Genomic DNA, 12,713 nt, shown 5'->3' with positions numbered 1-12,713 from the left:
AGGGTCTGACATATTAGGAAGACCTGGGAGAACATCATTGACTCCAGATTTGCATGACAGGAGGCTGTGCTTCCATCAGCTCAGCATCCCCCCCCCCCCCCCCCACTGCCCACATCACCTTCCTTTCTCTCTTTCCTGCAGCTTCCTACTCCCCCTTCCCTCCTTACTCCTGCCCCGCTCCCCCTGTCCCACCACCCCCCCCCGCTCCCCCTTGCCCAATTCCCCGCTTCCCCTTGCCCAATGCCTCGCTCCCCCTTTCCCAATCCCTTCCGCTCCCCCTTGCCCAATCCCCCCACACCCCCTTGCCCAATCCCCCCACACCCCCTTGCCCAATCCCCCACACCCCCTTGCCCAATCCGCACTCCCCCTTGCCCAATCCCTCCCGCACCTCCTTGCCCAATCCCTCCCGCTCCCCCTTGCCCAATCCCCCCTGCTCCCCCTTCCCCAATCGCCCTCTTCCCCCTTCCCTGATCACCTTCCAGGAGTCTATGTGACATCAGGGTGACACGATGCATTGGCGGGATCGACTAGAAAAACTTGAGATCGCCAAGTCACCTGGGAGGAAGGTCCTGCACTTCTTCCTCCTTCTGGGTGTGTGGGCCCCTGGGTGACTCCATGGGACGGAGAGACAGTGGAAGTAAGCTCCAGAACCCTCCGAGTCATCTGGCGCTGCCAGCCCTGGAGGCCTTTCATCGTTTGCACCACGGTGTCGAAGTGCTGAGTGATGGCCCGCTATGACTAGGCCAAGCTCTGGAATACCTCGGCAGTGTCCACCTGTGTCTGTGACACGCCCTAATCAAAGCACATTACAGCATAGGAACTGGCTATTTGACCCTCCAAGTCTGCGCTGATCATTATGCCTGTCTAAACTAAAACCTTCTGCACTTCCATGGTCCGTATACCTCTATTCCCATCCCATTCATGTATTTGTCAAGATGCCTCTGAAATGCTGCTATCGTACCTGCTTCCACCACCTCCCCCAGCAGCGAGATCCAGGCATTCATCACCCTCTGTGTGAAAAATGTCCCTCGTACATTTCCTCTAAACTTTGCCCCTCGCACCTTAAATTTATGCCCCTTAGTAATTGACTTTTCCACCCTGGGAAAAAGCTTCCGACTATCCCCTCTGTCCATGCCACTCATAATTTTGTTGACTTCTATCAGGTTGCCCCTCAACCTCCATCGTTCCAGTGAAAACAATCCAAGTTTATACAATCTCTCCTCACAACAAACACCCTCCAAACTAGGCAACATCCTGGTAAGCCTCTTCTGCACCCTTTCCAAAATATCCACATCCTTCGGCTAGCGTGGCAACCAGAATTGTGCACAATATCCCAAGTGTGGCCTAACTAGGGTTCTGTACAGCTGCAGCCTGACATGCCAATTTTGATACTCAATGCCCCGGCCTATGAAGGCAAGCATGCCATAAGTCTTCTTGACTGCCTCCTCCACCTGCATTGCCACTTTCAGTGATCTTTCGACTGGGACATGATGGCAAGTTCCTCAGCCATGGTTATCAGAGACTGAGCCATGGCTTGGACTCAACCTCTAATGGCTCGGACATCATGCCCCAGGCTTTCCACTGCAGTCGCCACCCTTGTAATGTTGACCTGGGTGCCATGCATTGTTGGCAACATCTCCTGCGCCTGAAGCCTTTAGGACTCCTCCAATCGGCCTCGTAGTTGCAGGAATGTCGCTGATATACCCTCTTGAATCTCAAGGTTCTGGACAAGGGAGAACCTTGTCCAGAGGCTCAACATATAGCTGGGGGCCAGCTGAGTTCTGGGATCCACCAGACCTCACACTGCCGTCTCCCTCGCCCTCGGATGTTACTGATTCCACCTGATGAATCCATCAGCAGCTGTGTGGTGGTCACTAGATAGTGACTAAACCTGTCTGCTAATCTCACCCACCAAGCTGTGTGTCTCTGCGATGGTGGAAGGTGTGGATGATAGTTGTGATGCATTGTCGGTGTTCTCCTCAGAGCTCTCTTCCGAGGTGGTCTCTTTGGGGGGGGGGGGGGGGGGGAGGGGGGGGGGCGACTCCGGATGGTACGGCCCCATCAGATGGTGAGCCTGCAGGTCAAGGGAGGTGGGTTCAGTGAAAGGGGAGGACAATGGACTGAGACATCAACGACCCACTGGAGATAGGTAATCTGAATAAAGGTGCAATGGATCCTCACTTCTCTGGCACAAATCAACCTCACTCTTGGGTACTGCTGGCTCCTCGATCTCCAGGGCCCTTTCCTCATAAGAGGGTGAGGACAGGAAACTCTGGGACCCCCCCCCCCCCCCCAGTCTTCTCCCTCTCCCTTTTATTATGGGCAATCTTCTCCTGCAAGGACAAACAGAGGACATTGTGAGCCTGGCGGGTCAGGGGTCCTACAGCATATGGCATGTGTGGACACAATGCCTAGACAGAAAAGGGATGTGATGAAGAGTGCCAGGGGAGTTCGAGGGAACAATCTGGGAGGTTGGTTATTGGGAGGGTACAAGGTGGTAAGCCAGTGGATTGGAGTGGGGTTGGATCCAGCGGTGGCAATGGGACTGATGACAGGAGAGAGGTGCCAATTTACCCTTGCAACCTGCAGGAGGTCATTCATCGCCTTCCTACAATGGATGCCGGTCCTCCTGGCCATGCTGCTGGCACTAACTGCAGCTGTCACTGCTTCCCAGACGGGATTTGTCACAGTACTCTGGAATCTCCTACTCGCGCAGGGCCACAGGGTGCCCCGCCTCGCCTCCACAGTGCCCAGAAGCCTGGCCAGGTCTGAATCCAGAAATTGAGCAGGTCTCCACGCTGCCATCCTCCTGGCTTGACTAGGAGTGCTGAGGGAACATTTAAATGCTGCTCCCCCTTATTAGCAGCAAACAGCTGAGCCCTGAGTCAGGCAAATCAAATGCCTGGGGACTCTGGTTCGACGTGTTTCACGTGGGGGATCGTTTTTTGCACAAAGTGTGGGTGAAGTGTGATCTGGATTGCGTCCATCCAGCCGGCGGCAATCACCCTGCAGTTCCCGCCAAAATGATATTCAGTCATTTTTCAGGACAATCGCATCCAAATGTCTCAGACTCCACAGTCACAGCAGAGATGGCCGCGCAGTTGTATACAGTCAGGAGGGAGTTGCCCTAGGATTCTCAACATCGATTTTGGATCCATGAAGTCACATGATATCATGTCAAACATGGGTGAGGAAACCTCCTATTGACTACAACCTCCTACCCACCCTGTCGTTCCATTCAGCTGATGAATCAGTAGTCCTCCATGTTGAACACCACTTTGAGGAAGTACTGTGGGTGACAAGGGCACAGAATGTACTCTGGGTGGGGGGAGTTCAATCACCAACAGTGGCTCAACAGCACCGCTACTGATTGAGCTGGCCGAAACCTAAGAGACATAGTGCTAAGCTGGGCCTGTGGCAAATGGTGAGCGGGCCAACAAGTGGGAAAAAGCAACTTGACCTCATCCTCACCAATCTACCTGTTTCAGATGCATCGGTCCATACAGTTTTGGTCGGAGACATCACTGCACTGTCCCTGACGAGATGTGGTTCTGTCTTCACATTGAGGATACCCTCAGTCGTATGATGTGGCTCTATCATCGTGCTAAATGGGACAGACTTCAAACAGATCTAGCAACTCAGCAAAAGAGCATGTAACCTCATGGCCTGGCACATCCCCACTCTACAATTACCATCGGACAGGGGATCAGTCCTGGTTCAAAGGGCGTGCAAGAGGCCATGCCAGGAGGAGCACAAGGCATACGTAAAATGAGGCGTTGACCTGGTGAAGCCAGAACACAGGACTACTGTTTGCCAGACAGCAGCAGAAGCCATAGCTAGAGCTGAGCAATTCCACAACCAACAGATCATATGCAATCTCTGCAGTTCTTCCAAATTCAGTCATTAATGGTTGTGGAGAAAGCGGCAGCTCCACAAATATCCCTATCCTTAATGATGGAGTCCAGTGCATCATTGCAAAGGCTGAAGCATCTGCTACATACTTCAGCCAGAAGTGACGAGTGGATGATCCATCACAGCCTCCTCTGGAGGTCCCTGCATCACAGATAACAGTCTTTAGCCAATTCAATTCACTCCACGTGATATCAAGGAACGCCTGAAGGCACTGGATTCGACAAAGGCTATGGGCCTGACAATATTCTGGCAATAGTACTGAAGATTTGTGCTCCAGAACTTGCCACACCGCTAGCCAAACTTTCCAGTACAGCTACAACACTGGCATCTACCCAGCAATGTGGAAAATCGTCCAAGTATGTCCTGTTCACCTAAAAGCAGAACAAATCTGGGCAGCATAGCAGCATGGTGGTTAGCACAGTTGCTTCACAGCTCCAGGGTCCCAGGTTCAATTCCCAGCTTGGGTCACTGTCTGTGCGGAGTCTGCACATCCTCCCCGTGTCTGCGTGGGTTTCCTCCGGGTGCTCCGGTCTCCCACAGTCTAAAGATGTGCAGGTTAGGTGGATTGGCCATACTAAATTGCCTTTAATGTCCAAAAAAGGTTAGGTGGGGTTACGGGGATAGGGTGGAGGTGTGGGGAAAGGGAGGGTGAAGGGCCGGTGCAGACTGGATGGGCCATTGGCCCCTTCTGCGCTGTAAAAAATTCTATGAAATTAAACCTGGTCAATTAACACCCCATCAGCCTACTCTTACATGATCAACAAAATGATAGAATGAATTATCAAAAGTGCTATTAAGTGGCACTTGTTTAGCAATAACCTGCTCACTGATGCTGTCAGATTTTCACCAGGGCTACTCAGCTCCTGACCTCATTTCAACCTTGGTTCAAATAAGAACAAAAGAGCGGGACTCAGGAGGGGAGGTGAAAGTGATGGTTCTTGACATCAAGGCATGGCATCAAGGAGCTCTAGCAAACCTGAAGACAATGGGAATCGGGGGAAATTCTCCATTGATTTAGAGTCATGCCTCACACCAACGAAGATGGTTGACAGAGATCACTCATCTCAGTCATGGAATAACACTGCAGGAGCACCTCAGGGGAATGTCGTAGGCCCAAACACCTTCATCTGTTTCATCAATAGCCTTACCTCCATCACCAGGTCAAAGTGGGAATGTTCACCGATGACTGCACAATTTCCACATCATTATCAACTCACCAGATACTGAAGTGTCATGAAAATACGGAAAAAGACCTGGAGAATATCCATGTTTTGGCTTTTAGGGACAAGTAACATTCCCAACACACAAGTGCCAGGCAATGACCATCTCCAACAAGACAGAATCTAACCATTTCCCCATGACATTCAATGGCATTATCATCATTATTAACATCCTGGGGGGTTACCATTGACCAGAAACTGAACTGGACCAGCCATAGAAATATTGTGGTTATAAAAGCAGTGAGTAACTCAGTTCCTAACTCGCCAAAGCCTGTCCACCATCTCCAAGGCTCAATTCAGGAATGTGATGGAATACTGTCCACTTACCTGGATGAGTGCAGCGCCAACAACACTGCAGAAGCACAACACCATCCAGGGCAAAGCAGCCCACTTCACTGGCACCCTATCCACCACCTTAAATATTCATTCCCTCCAACACTGACACACAGTAAGGAGATGCAATGCAGCAACTCACCAAGCTCTTTCGACAGAACCTCCCAAACGGCCAGCCTCTGCCACCTCAAAGGACAAGTGCAGCAGACACATGGAATACCACCATCTGCAAGCTCTCCACCAAGTCAAACATCAACCTGACTCGGAACTATGTGGCCATCCCTTCACTGTCCAAAATCTTGGAACTCCCGCCCGAACAGCATCGTGGGTGTACCTCCTCCACAAGGACTGAAGCGATCCAAGAAGACAGCTCACCACCACCTTCTCAAGGGGCAATTAGGATTGGGCAATAAATGATAACCTAGCCAGTGATGCCCACATCGCATGCAAGAATAAATGGAAAACAATCTTTTCTCGTCTATCTTATTGGTGGGAAAGAAGGAAGATTGGTTTGCATATCACTACCAGCACAAATAAGTGATCAGTTTTAGCTGAGATTTCAAAAATGGTGTTACAAACAAAGAACAAAGAAAAGTACAGCACAGGAACAGGCCCTTCGGCCCTCCAAGCCAGTGCCGACCATGCTGCATGACTAAACTACAATCTTCTACACTTCCTGGGTCCGTATCCCTCTATTCCCATCCTATTCATGTATTTGTCATGATGCTCCTTAAATGTCACTATCGTCCCTGCTTCCACCACCTCCTCCGGTAGCTAGTTCTAGGCACCCACTACCCTCTGTTTAAAAAACTTGCCTCGTACATCTACTCTAAACCTTGCCCCTCGCACCTTAAACCTATGCCCCCTAGTAATTGACCCCTCTATCCTGGGGAAAAGCCTCTGACTATCCACTCTGTCTATGCCCCACATAATTTTGTAGACCTCATATCAGGTCGCCCCTCAACCTCCGTCGTTCCAGTGAGAACAAACCGAGTTTATTCAACCGCTCCTCATAGCTAATGCCCTCCATACCAGGCAACATTCTGGTAAATCTCTTCTGCACCCTCTCTAAAGCCTCCACATCCTTCTGGTAGTGTGGAAACCAGAATTGAACACTATACTCCAAGTGTGGCCTAACTAAGGTTCTATACAGTTGCAACATGACTTGCCAATTCTTATACTCAAAGCCCCGGCCAATGAAGGCAAGCATGCCGTATGCCTTCTTGACTACCTTCTCCACCTGTGTTGCCCCTTTCAGTGACCTGTGGACCTGTACACCTAGATCTCTCTGACTTTCAATACTCTTGAGGGTTCTACCATTCACTGTATATTCCCTACCTGTATTAGACCTTCCAAAATGCATTACCTCGCATTTGTCCGGATTAAACTCCATCTGCCACCTCTCCGCCCAAGTCTCCAAACAATCTAAATCCTGCTGTATCCTCTGACAGTCCTCATCGCTATCCGCAATTCCATCAACCTTTGTGTCGTCTGCAAACTTACTAATCTACCATGAGAAACCTTGTCAAAGGCCTTACTGAAGTCCATATAGACAACATCCACTGCCCTACCTGCATCAATCATCTTTGTGACCTCCTCGAAAAACTCTATCAAGTTAGTGAGACATGACCTCCCCTTCACAAAACCATGCTGCCTCTCGCTAATACGTCCATTTGCTTCCAAATGGGAGTAGATCCTGTCTCGAAGAATTCTCTCCAGTAATTTCCCTACCACTGACGTAAGGCTCACCAGCCTGTAGTTCCCTGGATTATCCTTGCTACCTTCTTAAACAGAGGAACAACATTGGCTATTCTCCAGTCCTCCGGGACATCACCTGAAGACAGTGAGGATCCAAAGATTTCTGTCAAGGACTCAGCAATTTCCTCTCTAGCCTCCTTCAGTATTCTGGGGTAGATCCCATCAGGCCCTGGGGACTTATCCACCTTAACATTTTTCAAGTCGCCCAAGGCCTCGTCTTTTTGGATCTCAATGTGGCTATCTACAATCCCTTCTCCAGACTCAACATCCACCAATTCCTTCTCTTTGGTGAATACTGATGCAAAGTATTCATTTAGTTCCTCGCCCATTTCCTCTGGCTCCACACATAGATTCCCTTGCCTATCCTTCAGTGGGCCAACCCTTTCCCTGGCTACCCTCTTGCTTTTTATGTACGTGTAAAAAGCCTTGGGATTTTCCTTAACCCTATTTGCCAATGACTTTTCGTGACCCCTTCTAGCCCTCCTGACTCCTTGCTTAAGTTCCTTCCTACTTTCCTTATATTCCACACAGGCTTCATCTGTTCCCAGCCTTTTAGCCCTGACAAATGCCTCCTTTTTCTTTTTGACGTCGCCTACAATATCTCTTGTTATCCAAGGTTCCCGAAAATTGCCGTATTTATCCTTCTTCCTCACAGGAACACGCCGGTCCTGAATTCCTTTCAACTGACACTTGAAAGCCTCCCACATGTCAGATGTTGATTTACCCTCAAACATCCGCCCCCAATCTAGGTTCTTCAGTTCCTGCCTAATATTGTTATAATTAGCCTTCCCCCAATTTAGCACACTCACCCTAGGACAACTCTTATCCTTGTCCACCAGCACTTTAAAACTTACTGAATTGTGGTCACTGTTCCCGAAATGCTCCCCTACTGAATCTTCCACCACCTGGCCAGGCTCATTCCCCTCTGATTGTCCTCTGGAGTTTTATGGTGTAGCCGGTTCTAGTTGGTTATCATAGCAATAATGATCTTTCCACACAGCTTGGAATTCTGCAGCAACTCCTCTTAATTACTATTTTGTAAGGTTTTATTATTTAACACTGAACGCAAGTTATTTACCATCGCAATCACAATATTTTCGCTATGGTGATTTCAAATCGTAATGTAACAAATTTGTTCTGATGATCAATTGAAGTTGCAACTCACATTGAGCGACCATATGGAACAAGTGATAACAACTGTGCTAAATCTTCGAGTTCCCATTAACATAGAATCAAACTGTGCTACAGCAAGCTAGCCATCTCCATTAAAATAACACAACAGGGGAGTTTAAATTAATTACTTAGCACAGGTCTCAGAATCACAAATGTATCACTCAATAGCGTTCCTTGCCCAGTGAAGCAGTTGAGGCTCCTTCTTTAAACGTTTTTAAGAAAAAAATAGATACCTTTCTAAAGAATAAAGGGATTTGGGGATTTGGTGTACGGGCCGGAGAGTGGAGCTGAGTCCACAAAGATCAGCCATGATCTCATTAAATGGCAGAGCAGGCTCGAGGGGCCAGATGGCCTACTCCTGTTCCTAGTTCTTATGTTCTTAACATAGCATAGTGCAAATGTTTTGTTGCTGAATTTGACAATGAGACCAGAATTAGTGAACTATTCCTGATAATCACAGCAGCACAAGAGACTGGAATCTTGGCAGCATTTCCATATCTAGCAAAGGATCAACAGCCATAGAAAATAAAGAATAAATTAAGAGTCAGAAATGTAAATGGGACAGCTTAAAGTCTACATTTTCTAGTGCTCATTTCGATCTCCATAGAGACTGATAACTTTTTAAAAAGACATTTGAATTCCAGTAACCAATTGAAAACATCACAAAAGATTTCACATTTAAAACTTTCATAAACAAGAGAAAAACAATATTTACTATTTTTGTACGCAACATATTCTCTAAACTACAGAAACAATCCCCTGCGTGACTTTTAACAGGGTTGTGAATTCAGTGCCAGGGTTATACTGTACTCTTTCCCTTAAGTGGTCATTTTATTCTCCTGGAACCAGTCCAAAGTTATCCTCTGCGCCCGATGGCCTATTTCCTTTTCCCTTTGCGAGACGGGTTATTTCTAATCCAAAGTGACTTTTATTACGAGTTATCTGGAGATCTCTCTCTCTCGACCCAAAGCTTGGTGAGCCTTCCGGCCTAGTTTTAATCCTCACAAACTTGTGATAGAATCATAGAATTTACAGTGCAGAAGGAGGCCATTTGGCCCATCGGGTCTGTACCAGCCCTTGGAAAGAGCACCCTACTAAAGCCTACACCTCCACGCTATCCTTGTAACCCAGTAACTCCACCTAATCTTTTGGGACACTAAGGGCAATTTAGCGTTGAGGAATGGAGCAAAAGAGCAAGGTAGTAGAAAGGGAACAAGTAGCTATAAGTAGTTCGGCAAAGTTAGGAGTAGAAACTAATACAGGTGATTAGAGGATTAGGGTAGCGGACCTTTAAACATATCTAGCTTAGGCTGGAGAAAATGGGTAGCAGTCTAATTGCCTGTAAGTGGGATTCAAGGCATAATGAGGGGGATGGGTAGTCACTGAGTCGGCCTGTTGGAGAAGATACTGGTGAAAGGAGCCTCAGGGTTAAGGAATGTGGCGAAAGCCTATGGGAGCTTTGCATCTGCCACCGTTGCCTTATTTGGTTGTGTGTGAAACTTGATTCCATGTTCATGTGTATAAGATGCTATGTGCTTTGTTTTCACTCACTTGCTCTGGGGATCTCAGGGACTATGTTGGTGTCCTGGGTTATCAGAGTGAGTCTAGCTTGCAAGCTGCTTGGAATAAAATAGATATTACCTACAAATCCGCCTTGGTAGTTTTACTGAGACCAGACTGAGGGCAAAAAGAACTCGAAATCGTCAGCATGGCCAATCCACCTAACCTGCACATCTTTGGGAGGAAACCAGAGCATCCGGAGGAAACCCATGCAGACACGGGGAGAGGGTGCAGACTCCACACAGACAGTGACCCAAGCCGGGAATCGAACCCAGGTCCCTGGTGCTGTGAAGCAACAATGCTAACCACTGTGCTACCGTGCCCGCCCCCCCCCCCCCCCCAAACGGAGCTTGAGCTCCTACCTGCATTCTGCGTGGTGAACAATACAGTCAGCATGTGTAGGATTGATTGCCCCCATTTTTCTGCTCTCACGATTCTGGCAGACTGATTTGTTTCTGCCAGGCCCAGTGATATCTTAGAAATCCTCTAAAAACCCAACACTACATAATAATATAATAATTGCTTATTGTCACAAGTAGGCTTCAATGTAGCTACTGTGAAAAGCCCCTAATCGCCACATTCTGGCACTTGTTCGGGGAGGCCGGTATGGGAATTGAACCCCCGCTGCTTGCATTGTTCTGCATTACAAGCCAGCTGTTTAGCCCACTGTGCTAAACCAGCCCCTCCACTGTCCTAAACCAGCCAGGTACAATGTCTTTTCATTAATTATTTCTTTACCAGAGCCAACATCAATCACATAGGTCTTGCATCCAGGCAGAAATGCCACTTAGCTAAACTCAAGATCTTCAAGTAAAACTATTTATAAAATCTGACATTCTTAACACCTCACTGTGAGACTTGGAGGCTAACAGTCTATCCAGAGTCAGTATAGATGCTCTTATCATTGTCCACAGGTATGGACATCTTGCACCTTCTCAGCACATCTCTAGTCTTGGGCCCCTCTTATCCGAATAGCAGCTAAGCCCCCCAGGCTTGTTATCAGGTGGAAGTCAGATCTGGTCACATGATGCCCTTCTTTCCTCTATTTTACCTTGGGGACAGTCTCAAAACAAACTTTAAAACTTGGTATTTGTAAGATGCTAAACAGTAAAGTATTCAATCGTTTATAGGCTTTGGAATATACAATCATATAATTTACAGTGCAGAAGGAGGATTATTTCAGTTTGCTACACACAAGATTTCTAAAAAATTAATTTACAAGATGAGGCTGTCACTGGCTAGGCCAACATTGATGGGCCATCCCTAATTGTCCTTGAGCAAGCGGTGGTGAGCTGCCTTCTTGGTCCACTGCAATCCCCATGTTATAAGTAACTCTCAGTGCTGTTAGGGAGTGAGTTCCAGGTTTTTGACCCAGTGTCAGTGAAGAAACAGCAATATATTTCCAAGCTTGGCTTGAAGGTGAACTTCAGGTGGTGGTTTCCCATGTGTCTGCTGTCCTTGTCCTTCCAGATGGTAGCAGTCGTGACTTTGGAAGGTGCTGCCTAAGGAGCCTTGGTGAGGTCTTGCAGTACATCTTGTAGATGGCAAACACTGCTGCTTACTGTGCCCAGTGGTGGAGGAAATTAATATTTGTGGGTAGGGTGGTTATGGAGCAAGCTGCTTTGTCCTGGGTAATGTGCAGCCTCTGGCAAGTGGAGAGTTTTCCATCACAGTCCTGACTTGTGCCTCAAGGATGGTGGACTGGCTTTAGGAAGTGAGTTAACACGCCATAGGATTCCCAGCCTTTGACCTGCGCTTGTAGCCAAAGAATTTAGACGGCTTGTCCAGTTCAATTTCTGGTCAATGTCAACCACCAAGGATGTTGATAGTGGGGATTCAGTGATGGTAAAGCCATTGAATGTTAAGTGGATAACTTTGTCTGCAAGTTCACTGTTCAATCAGGTACAGATAAGCACACACACTCATGACCTTGTATCCAAGAAATAATTAGAAAAAAGGTAGGGAAAGGAGAAGTGAAGGAAACTTAACCATCTTACCTGACCCTTCGTCATTTCGATCCACCTCAATACAGAAGACTGGGACTTTCTCTTTTTTACTGTCAAAGTAGAAGTCTAGATATGGAATGCTTATTTTCCATGCAGCGAGGTTACGCTGGGCATTGGGAGTGATTGCCAGTTCTTCAATTAAATCATCCTCAGATACAACCGTTGCTTCTTCAACCTGTAACAAAGCTTAACATGAAATGTCAGCTTTTCACGGAGATGACAAAGTTCACTATTTTGAACGATCAGTCATTACAGAACATCAACTTGCACGTGTGTGCGACATTTTACAAAAATAAAACTTATGAAAAGGTTGAGGATACAAATGGAGGAAGAAGGCTGTTTACCAAAAAAACACACGTTCATGCATTTGAAAGCAAGCAGTAATGACCTGCATCTCACTTCTTATGAGGGTGGCAAAAGCGGAGCTGATGAATGATTTCGAAAAGAAATTGGAAAGGCGCTTCACAGGTATAAACTCACAGGATGACAAGGATAGAGCAAGGGAATGGGACAGATTGGAATACTCTACAGAAAATCGCAAGGACTTAATGGGTTGAATGGTCTCCTCCTGTGCCCTTGTGTCTCTATGATACAGCAATGGAACCAAACATGGGGGGAATCCCATATGGTTGGACAGAGGACAGCTGTTAGAGAGAATGCTGTGGTCAACTGTCTCAAAGAATGGATTCAAACCAAGAATGATTTAGACTTGAATGTAGGAGGGATGTGATCAGTAAGTTCGTGGATGATA

The 12,713-nt window shown here is 47.4% G+C and overlaps 1 protein-coding gene across 7 annotated transcripts in view; it reads right to left on the bottom strand.

Annotated features, from left to right (window-relative positions):
- snx14 (sorting nexin 14) overlaps window positions 1–12,713 on the bottom strand; it is a 259,496-nt gene that overhangs the window by 103,556 nt on the left and 143,227 nt on the right. For all 7 annotated transcript variants that reach the window (XM_072503178.1, XM_072503170.1, XM_072503160.1 and 4 more), the window contains one exon: window positions 11,954–12,137. In XM_072503178.1, coding sequence (XP_072359279.1) covers window positions 11,954–12,137 — 184 coding nt within the window. The remainder of the gene's footprint in view (window positions 1–11,953; window positions 12,138–12,713) is intronic.

The sequence above is a fragment of the Scyliorhinus torazame genome, chromosome 1 (assembly GCF_047496885.1).
Source record: "Scyliorhinus torazame isolate Kashiwa2021f chromosome 1, sScyTor2.1, whole genome shotgun sequence".
Classification (NCBI taxonomy): domain Eukaryota; kingdom Metazoa; phylum Chordata; class Chondrichthyes; order Carcharhiniformes; family Scyliorhinidae; genus Scyliorhinus; species Scyliorhinus torazame.
Note: the sequence above shows the minus strand (reverse complement) of the source record. Positions and strands in the feature narration are given on the sequence as shown.